Here is a 21,239-nt window from a genome sequence, read left to right as displayed (position 1 = left end):
CTGTCCGGTACCGATGGATTTGATTTCTGCAAGCGGAAATGAAAGTTTCAGGCTGAGGAAGTTGAAAGAAGCTGAGTGTTTACCTGCAGTGTTTCTCGCTGTTGAGGTTACGATGGGAACTGTGAAGAGATGCAAAAAACAACCACGATTATATGTACTGTCAGAGAAAAATAGTTATTTACACTAGACTTATTAATACATAATCAATTACTACCTAGAACAGATATATACACCGATCAGCCATAACATTAAAACCACCTCCTCGTTTCTACACTCACTGTCCATTTTATCAGCTCCACTTATCATATAGAAGCACTTTGTAGTTCCACAATTACTGACTGTAGTCCATCTGTTTCTTTACATACTTTTTTAGCCCCATTTCATGCTGTTTTCTCCCAGGACCACCAGCACTGCAGTGACACTGAGATGGTGCTGGTGTGTTAGTGTGTGTTGTGCTGGTATGAGTGGATCAGACACAGCAGCGCTGCTTTAGTTTTTAAATACCGTGTCCACTCACTGTCCACTCTGTTAGACACTCCTACCTAGTCGGTCCACCTTGTAGATGTAAGGTCAGAGACGATCGCTCGTCTATTGCTGCTGTTTGAGTCGGTCATCTACTAGACCTTCATCAGCGCTCACAGGATGCCGCACACGGGGCGCTGTTGGCTGGATATTTTTGGTTGGTGGACTATTCTCAGTCCAGCAGTGACAGTGAGGTGTTTAAAAACTCCAGCAGCGCTGCTGTGTCTGATCCACTCATACCAGCACAACACACACTAACACACCACCACCATGTCAGTGTCACTGCAGTGCTGAGAATGATCCACCACCTAAAAAATACCTGCTCTGTGGGGGTCCTGACCATTGAAGAACAGCATTAAAGGGGGTAACAAAGCATGTAGAGACACAGATGGACTACAGTCAGTAATTGTAGAGCTACAAAGTGCTTCTATATGGTAAGTGGAGCTGATAAAATGGACAGTGAGTGCAGAAACAAGGAGGTGGTTTTAATGTTAAGGCTGATCGGTGTATATTTAGTGCATGATTGCCAGTAGTTTGTTATCACCTGGATATTAGTTTTAGGCTGTTTGTGCATTTTTCAGAATCGACTGTTTACAGAAGAAGTGTAATTTAAATATGAATAAGTTAAATAAACCGTACTGCTGGTGATGGTGTAGCTCTTGGTCTCTGTGCCAATCACGTTTGAGGCGTTGCAAGTGGCTACGGTGTCTGTGGTCACTTTCAGATTCACAATGCTTAGAATAACGTCCTCAGTCTCCTTTTTTATGATCTCACGCCAGCCCTGCTAACGCACACACACACACACATTAAAATATTATACAAAAAATACACTGATTTTTTCACCCCCCAATCTTTTTATAGCCAATTTTCATATTGGTGCTGCTTGCACCACCCACGCTGGCTGAGGAGAGCTGAGACTATCATTGTAAAGTCTCACAGAGAGCTGCATCACGTACAGAGAGCCCTACTAAGCAGTCTGCCAATCATCCATCAACAGAAGAGGGCGCAGTGATACAGTGGCAATTACACTGCAATTCTTTCCACTTCACTACTTCACACACGGTTAATTGTCTCTTCAGTGTCCGGCTAGGTCGATAGCACAGCCTGGGATTCAAACTCGAGAGCTCGAGACCTGTGAGGTGAAAAGGTTTGTTTTAGTGTTTCTTACAGGGCTGCTGGCGATGTTCCAGGTCACAGTGGGTAGAGGGAATCCTCTCGCTTCGCAGGTTAGATTCACCCACTTTCCTACTCGCTCCATCATCTGCACCCCTCTCTCCAAATCTTTCAGCTCAGGAGCACCTGGTGGAAATCGCAGCTTTAATAGACTTACACAAACAAGAGAAATGCCCTGTGATGGACTGGCGACCTGTCCAGGGTGATTTGAACCCAACCAGGATAAAGCGGTGGTAAAACAGACAGTGAATCAATGTTGTATCCTAGGGGTTAAGGTAGTGGACTAGTAATCGAAAGATTACTGGTTCAAGCTTCATCGCTGCCAGGTTGTCACTGTTAGGCCCTTGAGCAAGGCCCTTAACCCTTAATTGCTTAGACTGTATACTGTCACAGTACTGTAAATAGCCACCGTCACTTAGAAACCAGTGTAATTTTTACCCTACATGAGCAAAAGTATGTGAACACCTGAACATCACAACCATAAGTACTTGTTAAGCATTTCATTCCAAAGCCACTGGCACTAATAGAGACTTGGCAAACCCCCCACCCCACCTGTACTGCTTTAACAGCATAAAATTTATAACCCGATTAGGACTATTTCTATTGGTGATTATAAAAATGCCTACCAGTGCAATGTGAGATCAATTATATTCCAACTGACCCTCTGATTAGGCCACATCTCTATAAAGATGCCACATAAGCAAAATGCATCAGAACTCATATAATACAAAGTCACATGATCCACGCGGTGTTTACCTTGCACTATTATATGGACCGATCCGCTGGTATGCAGGCCTGGTAAGGAGGGAACGGTCACCTCGCAGTTGTAGTGTCCAGCTGTGTCAAATGTGGCATCCTGCAGCTGCAGGACATGTCCACTTCCGATTTCCACGCCATCCTGAACACACACACCCAAGAAATAAGCACTGTAATTTGTTCATTTAAGAAGTAAAGTGTAAAAGTACAGCCATACAGAGTGATGGAGTGAATGGGTGATAGTGTGAGTGAACCAGAAGCCACACTGTGGTGAATGATGAAGTGAAATTGTGATATACAGTATATATAGGGTCCCGAGAAGAGGGCGTGTCTAAATTCTTATATTCCTTAAAATGCTCCGACTGAGGCGCCTTAATTCTGAGTGATAATCTGACTGAATAACGAGGGAGCGTCCGATGCTTCCTTAGTGGCGAAGGCAAGCCCAGCATTCAGTGCGGCATGAACGAGTGCGGAGCAACCAACGGAGTTCCTTTCAAATGTAAAAATTCTTGTTGATTTTTAATTTGTGGCTCGGTGGGTGGCACTGTCGCCTCACAGCAAGGAGGTCCTGGGTTCGATCCCCAGGCGGGACGGTCCGGGTCCTTTCTGTGTGGAGTTTGCATGTTCTCCCCATGTCTGCGTGGGTTTCCTCCGGGAGCTCCGGTTTCCTCCCACAGTCCAAAAAACATGCAGTCAGGTTAATTTGAGACACTGAATTGCCCTATAGGTGAATGGGTGTATGCAAGTGGCTTCCCGTCCAGGGTGTTGCTGTGTGCCTTGCGCCCATTGGAAAGCTGGGACCCCCCCCATGGCCCTAATTGGATAAGCGGATAAGAAAATGAATGAATTAATGAAATAAAGATGCACAAATTCGAGCTCGTCAGGGACAGGCATGCTAGCGGGTTGTGCCACCTCAGCCCATTGGTTTGAACAGCCTGAGGCTAACTGTGTTAGCTTAGTAAGCGAAAACTGCGCTGTTTAAGTAGTGCGTCTAAATAATCCGCCTTATTAGAATCCTCTCCACTGAGGCAGCCGCACAGGTAGGCAGTAGATAGGTTTTCAGTCAGACCCTTAATGACCCTTACCATGAGCCCCTTTGTGTTGAGTGATGGAGTGAATGGATGATACACAGTGCGAGCGCACCATAAGCATCCCTGTAGTGAATGATGAAGTAAATGAGTGAAATATAGCGTGTGTGCACCTTTAGCCAGACGGTGTTTGTCTCTAGAGAGGATAAGGCGTTACACGTGGCTGTCAGACTCTCTCCTCTCAGCATGACCTCAGAGTCTTTGGGTACCACCACAGCTGGGTCCAGATCTACACACAGACACAAGACACACAATCACACACCCGGTCCTTAACATTCTGTTTACATCTCTTGTCCTAGGGGTCAAAAAGGCCCCACAGTTACTGAAACCCCTAAAATAAAGTAGGAAGGTTGGACTTTTAACAACGAATCTATTGTGCATGAAGCAACATTGTAAGTGTTTGGAATCCAGTGCTTTTCTCTGCTGTTAAACACAAAGGTGGGTCATTTTAGACCCTTAATCATGAGTCTAGTCTAGTCTGGGTTATAAAACACACAGATCTTTAACACACATGCCTGACACAGCACTGCAAAGCCTAATTCATCAGCTAATAAGCAAAGCCCTCAAAGCAAGCCCATATTTCGATTCCATCTGCAGCCCCCCGGGACCCGGGTTCGACAGCCCTGATGTTAGATCTGAATGATGATTTGGAACAGGTTATGTTTTCTGGACATACTGCTGTTAATACTCACAGTGAACAGTTAACTTCAGGCTCCCCATCACCTCCTCATAGTCGTCTGAATCCAGAACCAAAGGCTGGCACTGGTATATTCCACTGTCCTTACGTGTAACATCCGTCAGTACCAGCAAACCGCTGTCAGATTCCAGCTCCTCGTCGTCCTACAGGGGACGAAACACAAAGCACAGGACGATTCACAAACTCGATCTATTTTTCTTATAATACAGTGGAACCTCGATTTAATGGACAAAATCTGGAAAACCGAACGTCCGGTCCGATTGTTTAAAATTCCCATGAGAAGTGCACCAAGACCAGTGGTTCAGTAATTGTCGGCACGTCTCTCTGTTTACGTGAGTGATAGGCTTTATTTTGCCGGTAGGCTCACTTTGTTCTCGCCTTTTTCTCTGTGTTTTACTTTAAGTTCTAGTGCTTAGTTATGGCTTCAAAAGTCAAGAGAAGTGATAAGCGTAAGAGGGTGTGTGTGTAGGTATGGCTGAAAAGTTAGAACTTATTAAGAAAGTGGATATTATTAGATATTAAACAATTACTGACTGTAGCCCATCTGTTGCTCTGTACATGCTGTCACCCCCTGTACCCTATCTATTAATATAAAGGGATTCACACAGGACCCCCTGTGTAGTGAAATACTTTTTGCTATGCATATCTTTGGGTGGGTGGGGAGGCTGTACTATTATTTAGGCTGTTGGACAGACATCTAACTTAAAATCCATTCAGTTCCACCCACAGTCAGAACTCCTGACCTTAACCTCTTCAGAACGTCTTTTGTACTGCTGCGGATACTTCACTGATGGATTTGAATCTAAATCTGCATATCTAGAACGTTCTTTGGGCTGTAAGTCTCCGATGTCAGCTCGTTCTCATAGTTATGCTCTCCACCCCAGGGCAAGATGAATGAAAAAAAATAAAGAGTGAACAAAACATGGTGTGTGTGTGTGACTCTTACTTGTTCGCTCCTGAAAATGATGGTTGGCGGGGGATTGCCGTTGCCCTGGCAACGTATCTCCACTGTGTCCCCCTCTTTGACCAGGCCCTCGGGCGATTCCCTCCACATCTCCATGTTGGTTGTCGGATCTGACGGACGCGTACAAAAACAAAAGAGGCCATGAATGCAAAAGCGTTCGATGTGTTACCAAGGCAGAACAACAAAGCCTGGGAATCGTGAAGTCACGTCATGCCAGACCTGATCCAGCATCGAAGCTGGTTAAGCCACTTTTTGTCTTTCTGCCTGTCTGTCTGTCTGTCTATCTATCTATATATCTGTCTGTCTGACAGATAGACAGACAGTCAGTCTGTCTGATAGATAGACAGACATACAGTCTGTCTATCTATCTGTCTGTCGGTCGGTTGATCAATCTATAATATTAGTCTGTCTGTCTTTCTGTCTGTCTATCTGTGTATCTATATATAATATGGGTCTGTCTGTCTATCTATAATATTGGTCTGTCTGTCTGTCTGTCTGTTTGTCTGTCTATCTATAATATTGGTCTGTCTATCTATCTATCTATCTATCTACCTATCTATCTATCTATCTATCTATCTATCTGTCTGTCTGTCTGTCTGTCTGTCTATCTATAATATTGGTCTGTCTGTCTGTCTATCTATCTATCTGTCTGTCTATAATATCTATCTATCTATCTATCTATCTATCTATCTATCTGTCTGTCTGTCTGTCTGTCTGTCTGTCTGTCTGTCTGTCTGTCTGTCTGTCTATCTATAATATTGGTCTATCTATCTATCTATCTATCTATCTATCTATCTATCTATCTATCTATCTATCTGTCTGTCTGTCTGTCTGTCTGTCTGTCTGTGTCTGTCTGTCTGTCTGTCTGTCTGTCTGTCTGTCTGTCTATCTATAATATTGGTCTATCTATCTATCTATCTATCTATCTATCTATCTATCTATCTATCTATCTATCTATCTATCTATAATATTGGTCTGTCTGTCTGTCTGTCTGTCTGTTTGTCTGTCTATCTATAATATTGGTCTGTCTGTCTATTTATAATATTGGTCTGTCTGTCTGTCTATCTATCTATCTATCTATCTATCTGTCTGTCTGTCTGTCTGTCTATCTATCTATCTATCTATAATATTGGTCTGTCTGTCTGTCTGTCTGTTTGTCTGTCTATCTATAATATTGGTCTGTCTGTCTATTTATAATATTGGTCTGTCTGTCTGTCTGTCTGTCTGTCTATCTATCTATCTATCTATCTATCTATCTATCTGTCTGTCTGTCTGTCTGTCTGTCTGTCTGTCTATCTATAATATTGGTCTATCTATCTATCTATCTATCTATCTATCTATCTATCTATCTATCTATCTATCTATCTATCTATCTATCTATCTATCTATCTATCTATAATATTGGTCTATCTATCTATCTATCTATCTATCTATCTATCTATCTATCTATCTATCTATCTATCTATCTATAATATCTATCTATCTATAATACTGGTCTGTCTGTCTGTCTGTCTGTCTGTCTGTCAATCAGTCTGTCTATCTGTCTGTTTCTCAGTTTACCAAACACTGCAGCTGTAAAGGAAGGAAGTGTAAGAAGCTGCTGATGCTCACAGTGCACCGTGATGTTGACGCTCTTGGACCCGGCCGTTTGAACTTCTCCGGGAACGTGGTAGCTGATCTCACATGAGAAGAGGGCATCCATGTCCTCTTTAGTGACCTTATACTGGAGCTCGCTCTGCACTGCGTACAACCCGCTGGAGTCTTTGGTCACCAAGGTTACCACGTTCACCTCTGTCCACACACACACACACACACACACACAAACACACTTATTTTAATTGCACATAAAGAGGAAACAAATTCAATTTGTAAGGATAAAGCGTGTAATTAAAAAAGGCTTTAAACAGCCATGAGGGTAAAACTGATTTGTATTTATTAGTCCTGGAAAACGGAGAGCAGTTGATTTCTTTCAATACAGATATGGCTTCAGGAAAATATAAATATACACACACTGATATTCTATTTTATTAATAAAAACCTCATAATAAAAGCAGAAACACTTGATTTAGTCTAATAATAAAGAGTATTTTAGTAAATAAGCGGGTTTAAGGACTTGCATTATTTCATTATTTAAATAAATGATACAGGAAGAAAAAGGTTTTTTCTTTTACTTACGTCCGTTTCTGGGGTGCAGTTGTTCATATTTGCGATACCAGGTGATGTTCGGCCTGGGGAAGCCTTTCCTAGTTTCACAAGTTGCTATCTAATATAAATAAGGATCAGAATCACAACTCATTATCTGGAAAATCAATTACAAACCCTTATGCTGATTGATACTGACCTTTGTCGGTAAGGTATTGGTCACTGAAACTCCTGTAACGACCGCTTCGATCACTGGAGACTCTGGAGGAACTAAAAAACAAAACAAAATAGATAATTATTTCTAAAATAATAAAGATTTAGGGCAGCAATATTGAGTCTATAGAGAAAATTGAGGCCAGTAACTTACCGAAAACCTTTAAGTGAGTCCTGCCCTCTTCACTGCCGTCTGCCAAGCCGTTGACCTGGCAGTAAAACTCCCTCTCGTCCGAGAGTCTGACGTCCACGATGGTCAGGATTTCTCCGTCTTTATCCGCCGCCACACTGATCCGATCTGTGAAGGTCGTGTTCTCGTCCACCTTCTGCATGCTCAGATCGCTGTAGGAGATTCTCACTCTTCTTCCACCAGGTCCACGCTGAGGTTCACGGGCAACGCAGTTTAGTATACAAGATATACCATAATTAATAATAATAATTATACGTGTGCCTGACTAGAGGATCGTACTCACCACAAACCACTGCACCATCACCATGCTGGGCTTCTGAGCAAAACTGTACTGGCAGTGGATTTGAGCCGAATCACCCATATAGACCTCGACGATGTCCTCCATTTTCAGGGTCACCTGAGCACCAACTGCCAAAAATACACAAAATACTCTCATTAGTCATATAGCAACTGGAGGTAACACAAGAGAGCTCAAAGAGGCTACAATGGGGCGCCCTGAGCACCATGAGGGTTCGAATCTTGGCTCTGTTACTGGTCAGCTGGGCACCCTCTAGCAGGCACAACTGTCCTCCAGTCTGCTGGGTGGAAAAGACCGGACTGAGGGGGTGGGGTTATCAGTGCTGTGTAAGGACCTTGGTTGATCTGGGTCCCTGTGCAGAAAAGGCTCTCCTGACACGTAACAGACCTCACATGCAAGTATGGCAGAGTAATAAGGGATTGGTGGACAGCACACACATTGGAGGGAGTGTGTGTCAGGCGAATATATACACCCACATTGGACGCCCTTGGGGTCCCCAGCAACGGATTGGCTACACTAAATGGGGGAAAAAGGGGTAAAATGCCCAAAAAAAGAGGCTCAAATGCTGACAATGCGAGAAAAACCATGTTGTCATTAACCCTTGTGTATTGTCCTCTTGTCCTAAGGGTAAAAAATAGCCCGTCTTCACTAAACCCCCTAAGAGTGAAGGCTGCTCTAGCTGCAAAAGGGAAATAATCTATTTTAATGCTCTCATGTCCAACAAGCTCATGGTCACATGTCCACATACTTTTAGCAAGATAGTACAGTACAATAAATTATGTACAATAAATTTCCCCAACATTGAAATGCATTAATAGTGTAACTGAAGGTCCTTTATCGCTGCATTCTCAACATTACTGAACTAAACCACAATGTAATCATGAATGTCCATCTACAGTCTGTGGATTCAACCGCTGGGCTGATCCAAGGTCAGCTACAGCCCGTGAGAAGTGACCCACATGAGCAAGAGCGCCAACCGTGGAGAAGTAGACAGCTCGAGGGTGATGGCGCGGCATCGCAGGGTCGGAGATGTAATCTGAGGAATGTTCTAAGACCACAATCCCACATTTGACTAAATTCTAATGAATTAATCCCCACAACAGCTTTTAGAAACCTTAAACAATTTTAAAATTCAATTTTTCTGCTAATCTAGTTGTATCCAATTACCCTGGTTGTCTGTCTCCACTGCTGCAGACTCCTAACCCTACCTAACACCCTTCGACACTTATGCACTTTTCAACCGCTTTTTTTCACTCGCACGAGGCAGGCCATCGACCGGCCAGCAGAAACCGTTATTGCACAAGCGATGAGGAATTTCCAGCCCTCCCACCTGACAGACATTAGCCAATAATGTTAGTGATGCACCAACATGCACCCTGGCAAACTAGGTTCGATCCTTTCCTCTAGTCCAGGGGTGTCAAACTCATTTTCACCGAGGGCCACATCTGCATTATGGTGGCCCTCAAAGGGCCGACTGTAACGTATCCTGCTGTGATTGCAGTCTGCCTTTTAAGTCTTGGACAAATTGTTGTGTTTGGTGTCAAAATGCCAAATTTATACTGTATATTTATAATGTACAGTATATCTACATTTATATTGTCCTCCTTTACCACAGACACGGCCTCATAACACAAGAGACGTACCGGTTTCTCTTCTTGAAGCACAAACTTGTGTTCACTCTCCCATCTTTCATTACATTTCCTCCTTCTGCTTCACTTTTCGCTTCTTGTACATTTTGGGATTATTTGTAAATATTTCTCAACATCACTTGTTGGAAAACTGCCTCAGTTAAACAATGATGTGGAAACACTGCCATCTAGTGGTGGGCTGCGGTCACTTTGCGGGTCACAAAATCGTCATGCATTGTGGGAGATGCAGTTTATGTACGATTTTACAGTGTATTTTAAGACAATCATACGTCTTTTAAGCTCTTGAGGTTGACACGTGCTCTAGTCACTGTGTGTGAGATGTTTGGCATGTAGTTCTTACATCTGTGTATCAAAAACAAGCAGATGATGAATCGGTTTCTCTGAGTTGCTTTCTGGTCTGATTTATTCCCGGTTAGATGCTGGAGCGGGACCTTAAGTGGGCAGTTCATGCTCGAAAACCCTTAATGTAGCCAGATTAAAACAATTCTGCAAAGAGGAGTGGTCCACAATTCCTCCACAGTGGTGTAAAAGACTGATTGCAACCAGTTATTATGTTTTGAGGGGCAAATACTTTTTTACTTGCGTGATACAGGCTGGGAATGAATCTTTATCTTTAATAAATGAAATGTTGATTCAAAAGCTGCATTGCAAGTTTGACAGTGTTGTGCTTCATCTATTTAAAATGAGTTGGAATATCTGAAACGTAAACATAGGGGTGAGGTGCCAATACTTTTTCCCAACACTGTAGACCGATTTCCGTCTGGTTTACCCGCACACATGCTTTGCACTGTGAATCAGATTCGCCCGATAACATTCCTAATCCAGCCACCCATTCATGAACGATCCCAAACCCAAACAATCGCCGCTTGCTGAAGCAGAGCCACTGTGCGAATGCCACCCACCACCGTCTCGTCTTCTTTCTCCCAGACTCTTTCATGGCTGAGAAAAAAAAATCTGCTTTTCCAGTCCTGCTTCCCCCTGTTTTTGTCTCACCCAGTCGCCCCCCACCCCTCTCGTCTGAGGTCCCAGCGTGGAGAGAATAAGGCTCACGCTGAAAGGCCCCCGGTTTTTAATTGGAAACATCTGGGAACCGGGGGCCCCGGAGTGGTGGGGGGGGGTCTGGAGGATGGTATTATGGGATTTCCACATGTTCAGTTGAGTGATGGGAGAGTAGAGGAGTGAGAGATGGGGTATGGCACAGGGTTCAAGGGTGAAGATGCTCCATCACGACCTCATCGCTCGACTTCCTCTGTCGTCTGTAGTGTGAAGGTCAGTGGTGAAGCTCCTGCTGAGAGGAAGGAGATACAACCTGGCTTGTACTTTATGGCTTCCCCCCCTTTATTTATGTAATGCTTCATCCTGGTCAGGTCGCAGTGGATCCAGCGCCCCTGGGGAACCCTAGGAAGGTATACTCTCCAATCACGGTCACAATCCATCAAAGGGCAAGAAAGAAAAAGCTTATTGTACAGACTGGAGGCAGTCCCATGGTGTTTGTGGCTACAACAGCCTCCACTCTTCTAGGACGGTTTTCTACAAGATTTTAAAGTGTATCTGTGGAAATTTGTCCCATTTAGTCACCATCACCAACTGTGAGGTCAGGCAAGAAGCTCTCCATCTGATATTGTATTTTACCCCAGGGTTGTTTAGTGGGGTTATCCAAAGCGACTCATGGTAGTGTGACATGTATATTGTCTAAGCAATTGAGGGTTAAGGGCCTTGCTCAAGGGCCCAACAGTGGCAACCTGGCAGTGGTTTCGATTAGTAGTCCAGGACCTTACCCTACTGGTTGAGGAAAGAATTCCCTGCAGACCACCTGTAGTTCGTCCAGACCAAGCTCATCGAACCACGTCAATGGGTGGCGCTTAAGGTAATCAGAAGGTTGCTAGGTCAAGCCTGACCACTCCCAAGTTGCCACTGTTGGACCCCTGACCAAGGCGCTTCTACCTCAATTGCTTGTGTTGTATTCCATCACATTCTAAATGTAAATATGTCTTTATGGACCTCATTGTGTGGACTGCACTCAAGCTGGAACAGGAAGGAGCCTTCCCCAAACCGTTCCCACAAAGCTAGAAGGCAGATCTGCAGTGACAAGATCAGGATTTTTAGACGTGTCTCTTTGTAGACGGTCAGAATCGGTCACCGTTTTACATTTCTGATGCAAAGCCGTAGAGATCTCGGGTTTGTTAAAAAGCACCATGTGTCATGAAAGCCATAACCAACCCACCCACGACCCACAACCCGTTCCTATCTACCCACCAACCGCCTAATTAACACGGTCACGTCCCGCTGGTCCCTTTCATCATAAGCTCAATATTCGCCTTCTCAGCCCCCCCCCCCCCCCCCCCCTTTATGCCAATCTCGGGCAAGAAAGTCGAGGCTCCAGACTGCGTTCGCTCATCCGTAACCTCAACCATTGTTGGGACACCTGGAGGACTTTACAACCTTAAACCCCACACGTTACCTTAGATCCAATTGGGCGAGGATTGGGAACAATATCTGGACTATTTAATGGGGATTTAGCTTAAATCTGGATGAGAATGAAGATTTATTAGGGTGGGGAAAAACTAACTTACACAACGATGGAGTTCAAAGTAAATGTTGCCATGATGGCTGCGGTATCACCATGAATTTAAACTCCTGATCTCCCTATGAAAAGGATCTGATACAAGGTACCAGTCTTAGGAATTATCACTAACAAATAGTACACTATACGGCCAAAGGTATTTAGACACCAGACCATAAGCTTGTTGGACGTCCCTATCCCAGCTTTTCAGTGGGCGCACGGCACACAGTAACACCCTGGACGGGGCGCCAGTCCATCGCAGGGCAGACACACACACACACACACACACACATTCACCTATAGGGCAATTCAGTCTCTTCAATTAACCTGACTGCATGTTTTTGGACTGTCGGAGGAAACCCACGCAGACACGAGGAGAACATGCAAACTCCACACAGAAAGGACCCGGACCGCCCTGCCTGGTGATCAAACCCGGGACCTTCTCGCTGTGAGGTGACAGTACTACCCACCGAGCCACCGTAAATTACTAATAAATAAATAAATAGGTAATGATATAATGATAAAAGTCAACCTTTCAGGCCTTCTAACTTGTGTTGATTACATTTTAGTTCCTCATGAGATAACTTTGTGTTTGATTTCTTTACAGAAGTTCTTCACTGGGTTTCTGACAGTAGAGAAGATTTCCTGTCAGATTTTCTTTACTACAGTTTAATCAGGATGAGAATCAGAAGCGAGCTGGATTTTCTGATCTGAGATAAATAGGGAGTCAAACTCAGCCCGACTGGGACGTGTAGATCTGTGTGAATAACGGCGGGGGAAGCTGTGCTGAAGCCGTCTAAAAAATCGTGGCAGATTTGGATGTGTTGACAGAGAAGTGAATAAAAAGCGTAGCTGCTGGTGATCACGCTGTGTGTGTGTGTGTGTGTGTGTGTGTGTGTGTGTCTGTATGAGAGCATGTAAAACCACTGTGAAGTTTAATAACCCGTGCAGTACTGAGGCACACAAAAACAACAGTGGAGTGAAATGTGGAGCTGCTCTTTCGTACTGTACGATGTGCTGTCAGGTTCTGAACAAGTGGACACGCCGAACATGTGACGTAACACACACACACACACACACACAAAGCGTCATTACATTTACATTATCAGGACTGAGCTGAAAGCTACGTACAGTACTGTGACAGTATACTGTCTTGACTGTGGACAAAAGGACAAATGGACAAAAGCAGCTCCTAATTCGTGGCAGACCTGCTTTTGGTGGGTTTTGGATAACATCTGGCAACCAGTATTAATTACTAACAAGGAATACGGTGGAGATGTTGAATAGACAGATACGCAGACAGCGATAGGCTGTTACATCCCTTGTTAGTTATGTTTCAGCATTTCGCTCCCTTGATGCACCAGCTTTGTATCAGCAGCAATCGTTACTTTACCACTTTGTTAACTCATGCCACTACATGCCAGCCTAATGAGTTTTTTGGGAATGCCCCCCTCACACAAATTAGTGCTGAGCCTGGCATTTCCTCCTCCCCTGATCTTCATAAATATTTCACCAGCTTTTCTTTCTGGGCCGCTTGTTCTTTGAAGATGATTTAATGAATGAATGTTTTATTTAAAGAGGAAATTTCAAACTAAACCGAACCAAACCGAACCAAACCGTGTTGTTTATATATTAACGGCAGAAAACACTTTTAATGCATAATTGAGAGCATAAATGTGGACGCTGGCTGTCCAGAATTCTAGAAGAATTAGGATAATAAATGAGATGAAAATAAAAATATTATAACTGTTCATAGTATTACTATGTACAACATAAGACCTATATGTTTTTTTTCATTGATTGCTGCAGCACATTTCAAAAAAGTTGGGACAGGTCAAAATGAGACTAGGAATGACTAGTCCAGGTAAAGTAAACATTTATTGGGCGCACTGGGCAACACAAACGATGCTTCTAAATAAAACACAATTTAAAATCTACTTATGAGGCAATCTGGTCCCACTGTGGTTTACAAGATGTAAAGTAAAGCCTCCACAAGGGGGCGATCGTGTACAAGTTCATGTCATGCTTACGTGCCTGCTAAAATTGTTTATTTAATTATTATTATTTTTCTCTGCAAGCCTTTATTTAGCTCGTGGCCGTTGTGTGGGTTTGAAAACCCCGCCAGATCATGAATTACGACCTCCGCTGGCAGAGATTTTAGGTATTTCACCCCCTACCGTGCTAAATATTATTACAAGTTGAAATAAGTTCAAAGAAATGTGTGTTAAAGGCAAGGCTGAACAAGCACAGAGGTACAGAGGTGCATTATTACCCTTTGTGAATGAATACAATGCAAGAAATTGAGAATTAAGGGCCTTTCTTGGGGGCCCTACAGTGGCAACTTAAACCAGCAAGTTTCTGGTTAATAGTCCAGCATCTTAACCGCTTGTCCAAACATTTTTGGAATCATTACTTGCATCGAGCTGTAATCTGTAGGAAGTTTGGATTCGTTACGTGTTGTGAAGTAAACTGCTGGAATGAATCGATCAGCTGGGAAACGCTTTAGCAGAAGCGCTCAACAAATCATCTCAGAGCCGGAGCCGAGGCCCAAGAGGCTAATCAAAGGCAAATTAGCATCACAAAGCGACGCGGACTGAAAGGCTGGTGGGTAAATGAAATAACGACAGGTTTATAACAGGCCCCTGATTAGCCGAGTGAGTGAAGCCATTTGCCTAATGGAGCAGAGGGGTGAAAACACCACGAGTGAGGAGTTAAATTTTTAATTCGCAGCCTTTTAAGGAACGCCGTGGGGGTCGATCGTGTTTTATAGTACGCAGCCGGAAAAAGTGACTTAACGATCCAGATAAATAAAAAAATAAATAGGATAAAATCCACAAAGAGGCTTTTCGGCCGCCCCACGCTCACTCTGACTTTGGTGGATTCATGATGAGGCCAGTCTCACGCATGGAGAGTCACGCACCCATCTCCACGTTCCTCCATTTGTGTACAGGCGCCTCGGGCTGCTAACCAGGGGCCTTAAACAGTGTCAAAAGCCCCCACCTACTTTATTGGTCCAGTCTTTCCCACAGACAGACTATTAGGTCTTTAATTGTCCTGCCTATTCGGATTGGCGTGTCTGAGGGTGGGAGTGTCGGATGGGGTTCCTCATGACCGCTGCAATTACGACCTCTGCTGGCTGATCGATGGCGTCTGTACAGAGCTGGGGGATAATGGAGAGAGATGTGTCCCTCCCTCCCTCAGACACGTGCATAATCTCTCAACCCCTTCCTCTTCGCCCAAACTTTTGTGCATTCACGCATTAGGCCAGTCTCACGCATGGAGAGTCACACACTGATCTCCACGTTCCTCCACTTCTGTACAGGCACCTCGGGCTGCTAACCAGGGTCCTTACATAGCATTAAAGACCCCATCCACTTATTATCCGCTCTTTCCCACTCAACAGACTATTAATGTCTTTATTTGTCCTGACGATAGGGACAATGATTGGCTCGTCTGAGGGTGGCAGTGCCGAATGGGATTTCCTCATGACTGCTGCGGGGAATGATGGAGACCAATATGTGACTCTATGTGCGCTATACAGCTCTCTATACGAATCCCACCCACTTATTAGTCCGGTCTTTCCCACCCAGCAGACTTTTCTTGTCTTTATTTGTCCTGCCTATACAGACAATGATTGGCTTATCGGAGGGGATTCCTCATGACTGCTACAATTACGACCTCTACTGGCTGATCGATGGCATCTGTACAGAGACGAGGGATAATGAGATCAGAATGTGACTCTATGTGCACAATACACCCTCTTATTAGTCCGGTCTTTCCCACCCAGCAGACTATTAATGTCTTTATTTGTCCTGCCTATATGGACAATGATTGGCTCGTCTGAGGGTGGGAGTGCCAGAGGGGATTCCTCATGACCGCTGCAATTACGACCTCTACTGGCTGATCGATGGTGTCTGTCTATGTGCACGATACAGCTCTCTATATGGATCCCACCCAGACTAATAATGTCTTTGTCACATTGTGAGCCAGACTAAGTCTAAGATAGAGTTTCAGTTCATTACAGCAGCATCATCCCTGATCTGAGGGTCAGCCACAGCCACTGTAGACTCTCATAACGCCAACACTTAAGCTAAGAACACTTTATCTTAAAGCGTCTCAAAAGCACACACACACACACACACACACAGAGGAACAATCTCGCCTGACATTAAGCAGAGAAGGTCAGTTTTAAAAGTGCGTCCGAGATGAAACCTAGATAAAACCGCTTTCTGTTATTACAGCGCCAGGAACGGCGCATTTTTCACATCGTGGCAGCGGCTCACGCGACGTGAGCTCAGACAAAAGAGCCTCTTGTTTAAAGCCGTGCGGTCGGAGAGTGATGGATTAGCCGGAGGCCGAGAGGAAAAGGGTGTGATGAGACGTTCCAGCGGCGGCGGCGGTTCGGGATCCAAAAATAAAGAAAATAACGGGGTTCTACCAGCACGACGTTAGAAAGTTCGCTCTATATTTCATTCACATGTATGTTTTATTGCGTTTCTTTCATCGCTCGGATCTTAGGATGAAAGTGAATAGCAGATAACGAAAGGAAAAAATCGCTGCGCTGTGGTGAAGCCGAGCTAATCGCTAGGTGCTCTTTAAAAGTCTGGCAAGTCTCCATCCCTGGGTAGTAGATGTTGCCAACCTCTTTGGTACATCGTTAAGACAGTCTGTAACTAGCTGCCAACAAAACCAAGTCCGTGTCCCATCGTGCCTTTTATCAAGTCTGTCAGAAAACCGGGCGGGGCCGGAGACATGGCTGTTCCACTAGTATACTGCCCCCCTGTGCAGGATGGGCCCGACGCCCTCAAACAGAATATCCGAGTGATCACAGGTGCGCCCGGTCACTAATGAGGCCAACTCTCCCTTTCTTTAACCCGACTCGCCTAATGAGAGAGCCCTCCACCCTCCACGCTCTCGACTCTAATCTTTCATTTCCATTAGACTTTAACGGCGGCGGGTGAGCCGGGTAGCGGTGCGAGCGACTCTGGAGTGATCTCCGTTTCATGTCTCGCAGTGCGAGCGGTTTTGATCATGTCGGAGCACAGAGCGAGGAAACCGTAGCCTCGGGGAAGACTTAGTAGCTCTTGCTCCTCCTCCCGGTGCTGATATCAGAGCCGGGGATTTTTTTTTTATTTGAGAATCCTCGAGCGTACTGTGGTTCGGGTTGAATTAATCATCAGAGTGCAGAAACAGCATATTTTTATTCCTATAAGAGCAAAAACTGAATCAGAATCAGATTCAGGATCAGATTTACTTGCCGAGTATGTTTGCACGTACAAGGAGAACAATACAGTGAACTAAACGCTACACAGACACAGTACAGATTATAACCTGCTAGTAAAATTACTACTTGGTAATTTTGACTAAGCGATTGCTAACTGAATTGCTGTAGGAGTGCTAGGACATAGTGCAGATTAACCAGCAAAATGTGAGGCACTTAAATAGAGAAAGAACCTGTTTAATACTTACACTAGATAGATAGATAGATAGATAGATAGATAGATAGATAGATAGATAGATAGATAGACAGACAGACAGACAGATAGATAGACAGATAGACAGATAGATAGACAGACAGACAGATAGACAGACAGATACATAGACAGACAGAAAGCTAGACAGACAGACAGATAGACAAATAGATAGACAGACCGACATATAGACAGAGACAGATATACACAGACAGATGGATAGATAGACAGACAGATAGACAGAAAGCTAGACAGACAGACAGATAGACAAATAGACAGACAGACAAATATACAGATAGACAGACAGACAAGTAGACAGACAGACAGACAAATAGACAGATAGACAGACAGATAGACAAATAGACAGACAGACAAATATACAGATAGACAGACAGACAGACAAGTAGACAGACAGACAAATATACAGATAGACAGACAGACAGACAAGTAGACAGACAGACAAATATACAGATAGACAGACAGACAGATAGACAAATAGACAGACAGACAAACAAATATACAGATAGACAGACAGACAGATAGATAGATAGATAAATGAACAGATAGATGTAAATGAATGAATAAATGTGCAGGATGATGCAGTTTTAAGTATAAAGTAGAATTTAGAAATTAGATAGATATTAAATATGAAATAATAATAAATATTAAACTGGAATAAACACAAAGCAGCTGAAACTAAGAGAAATGTGAGTCGGCTTGTTGATCCTCCATCACTTCGGCCTCCTGCGGTTCAGCTGAAACACCACAGAACGTTTTCTGTTCTCGCCCCTCAAATCAACTCCATGTGTAGAGATGAAATCTGCCTTTACTTCACTACTTCACTCATGAGCACCGAACTCGCTCGACACTCACAACCACAACCAGAACAGGAGCGCTTTATTATCACGCAGGAACAGACCAGACGCCCTGCTGGCTCTACTGACAAGAAAACTAGCCGTGTGTAACATTGTTTTAGCACAAAAGAGGACCGCAGTCGTGTCAGTCAGCCTGGAGCTGTTTGTTTTCTCAAAGCGACGTCAGTCAGGGCGCCACTTCTGTCAGTGTGACGTTTGTTTCCAGCGCAGTAATAAAAGAAACAAAGAGTCACGTGTTTACTCAGATTTATTATTTACTCAGCTTTAAAATTCCTCCAGGGACAAACAACAACCGACTTCAGAGATGCTACCGTTTCATTTCTAGTAGCTCTGAAAGTGTTACTGGGAATTTTTTATGTTTTTCCGATGCTGGGGTTGGGATAGTGTCCGAGGAGGGTATATTCGCCTGCTCCACGCCCCCTCTGACCACTTCTTATCACCCGTTGATCTCCCAAAAACACACTGTTAAACTGTGCTATCTGTGTACAGCACTGAAAATCATACTACCGTCATACAACCATCCACCAGGGGCAGCGGTGCTCAGATACGCTGATGTTTTGGCTGCGACAGGTCACAGAGAACCAGAGGTCGGGTCATTTACGAGGCGAACGCGGCTCTCAGCTCAGATTCCCACATGAACGACTGACACAGCTGGAGAAGTGAGCGAGCCGTGTTCACACCTGTTTGCTGAGAATCGTTTCTTGTGATTTGTGGGGTTAGTGGGGGTTGCTGGGAATGCGCTGGGATGGAAGAGGCAGGGGCCTTGACCACACACTATGGTTGCCTGGTATATTGATGTAAATTATTCTGCTGGAGTGGATCTCTGACAGACTCCCAACACTCTCCGACTGGCATTGAGTGATACTTGATTTTTTATTAATGGAATATTTAACATACTGGTGTAAAGGTAAGCTTAGACCAGGGTTTGATACTTGGACTATTTTTTCACACTTTTTTAACTCTATTTATTAAGAATTTAATTTTTCCAGCGTCGTAACAACTTTTTAATTCCATCAGCGAAAAATGTCTCTCTGTCCTCCCAATTCTATCCACCAAACACTGTCCAGATTACAAGTCTTGTGACTGGACTAGAAACAGGCTGCATTCCCTAAATCAATACACAGCCAACTTCTGCAGACTTTTCCCAGACGGTAATCTCAGTAGATCTAACAGATCACAAATTCTGTTGTTTTGCTTTCGTGCCAACAAAGAGATTTCTGCCAGCCTTTTAACGCCAGCTATCCTTTTAACATCGGAGTAATGAAACGTCTTCGTTTAAGGTCGTCTCGGCCCGCGGATCAAGGGGATCGGCCTTCATCTTTGAACTTCAGGTTTCAAAGAGATACTTAAAGATCAAGCACGGCTCTCCCTCTCGACCTTCATATTAAACGCCGTTATAAGATCGTCCAGCGTGATTGTATCTATCGTCTATCTGTCTGTCTATTTATCCGTCTGCCTATCTGTCTGTCCGTCCGTCCGTCCGTCCATCTATCTATCTATCTATCCGTCTGTCTGCCTGTCTATCTATCCGTCTGTCTATCTATCTATCTATCTATCTATCTATCTATCTATCTATCTATCTATCTATCTATCTATTCGTCTATCTATCTATCCATCTGTCTGCCTGTCTATCTATCTATTTGTCTGTCTGCCTGTCTATCTATCCGTCTGTGTCTATCTATCCATCTGTCTGTCTGCCTGTCTATCTATCTATTCATCTGTCTGTCTATCTATCCGTCTGTGTATATCTATCTATCTATCTATCTATCTATCTATCTATCTATCTATCTATCTATCTATCTATCTATCTATCTATCTATTCGTCTGTCTGTCTCTCTATCCATCTGTCTGCCTGTCTATCTATCTATTCGTCTGTGTCTATCTATCTATCTATCTATCTATCTATCTATCTATCTATCTATCTATCTATCTATCTATCTATCTATCTATCTATCTATCTATCTATCTATCTATCTATCTGTCTGACGCCTAATTTCTGTATTTAGATGCATTAATCCAGTCTCCCTGTCAGTAGAGGTCTTAATTGCAGCCGTTCTGAGGAACCCCTGCGTCCCTCCCGCGCCCGGACAGGCCAGTCGTCGTCCGTGTAGGTGCCCTGTGGCTGTGAGCAAAGCTGAGGTTAGAATCTGTGATTTGTCAGCGCTGGTGGACTGGCGTGCTTTATTAAATCCCGTCTGACTTTGTAGTCCCGCGTGACTCGTCTCATCGGCGTCTTCGTTAAACTCCAGCTTGTTTTCCCCGACTCCATAATCACCCGCTCGAGGTTCTTCATGCAGGCAGCGTGTTGCGTTCTCGCTGTTCGTCGATTCTGCAGTTCCTGTCGTCAGCGTGAGCAGATGCTAGCCGGTCGGGGACGGAGCCGACACACTGTGCCGAGGCTCCTGAGTCATCTTTATATCAAACCTGTTTGCTCTTAAAGCAGCTACGTGAAGCAGTTTGCTTCCAATAGCTGTTCTAATGTTATTATAACTATTAATGTTAAGCATTATGATATTCCTGGTGTTAACAACCCCTCCATATGTATGAAGTTTAACTGAGGAAAAACAGCATTTAATTTGTTTAAAATGACGCACAAACATTTTTAGAAGTCGACACAGACGTCTTCACCCTAATAATA

The 21,239-nt window shown here is 44.0% G+C and overlaps 1 protein-coding gene across 3 annotated transcripts in view; it reads right to left on the bottom strand.

Annotated features, from left to right (window-relative positions):
* The window catches only part of mcama (melanoma cell adhesion molecule a), a 42,170-nt gene that overhangs the window by 4,306 nt on the left and 16,625 nt on the right, over nucleotides 1-21,239 (bottom strand). For 2 of the 3 annotated variants that reach the window (XM_062988636.1, XM_062988634.1), the window contains exons 2-13: nucleotides 8,029-8,153; nucleotides 7,710-7,935; nucleotides 7,542-7,612; nucleotides 7,376-7,463; nucleotides 6,812-6,991; nucleotides 5,183-5,310; nucleotides 4,232-4,379; nucleotides 3,653-3,768; nucleotides 2,452-2,593; nucleotides 1,691-1,821; nucleotides 1,162-1,306; nucleotides 84-119 (exon numbers count right to left, since the gene is read on the bottom strand). In XM_062988636.1, coding sequence (XP_062844706.1) covers nucleotides 84-119; nucleotides 1,162-1,306; nucleotides 1,691-1,821; nucleotides 2,452-2,593; nucleotides 3,653-3,768; nucleotides 4,232-4,379; nucleotides 5,183-5,310; nucleotides 6,812-6,991; nucleotides 7,376-7,463; nucleotides 7,542-7,612; nucleotides 7,710-7,935; nucleotides 8,029-8,153 — 1,536 coding nt within the window. The remainder of the gene's footprint in view (nucleotides 1-83; nucleotides 120-1,161; nucleotides 1,307-1,690; nucleotides 1,822-2,451; nucleotides 2,594-3,652; nucleotides 3,769-4,231; nucleotides 4,380-5,182; nucleotides 5,311-6,811; nucleotides 6,992-7,375; nucleotides 7,464-7,541; nucleotides 7,613-7,709; nucleotides 7,936-8,028; nucleotides 8,154-21,239) is intronic. The other variant, XM_062988635.1, reaches the window with a different exon arrangement.

This window comes from Trichomycterus rosablanca, chromosome 26, assembly GCF_030014385.1.
Source record: "Trichomycterus rosablanca isolate fTriRos1 chromosome 26, fTriRos1.hap1, whole genome shotgun sequence".
Taxonomy (NCBI): Eukaryota; Metazoa; Chordata; class Actinopteri; order Siluriformes; family Trichomycteridae; genus Trichomycterus; species Trichomycterus rosablanca.
Note: the sequence above shows the minus strand (reverse complement) of the source record. Positions and strands in the feature narration are given on the sequence as shown.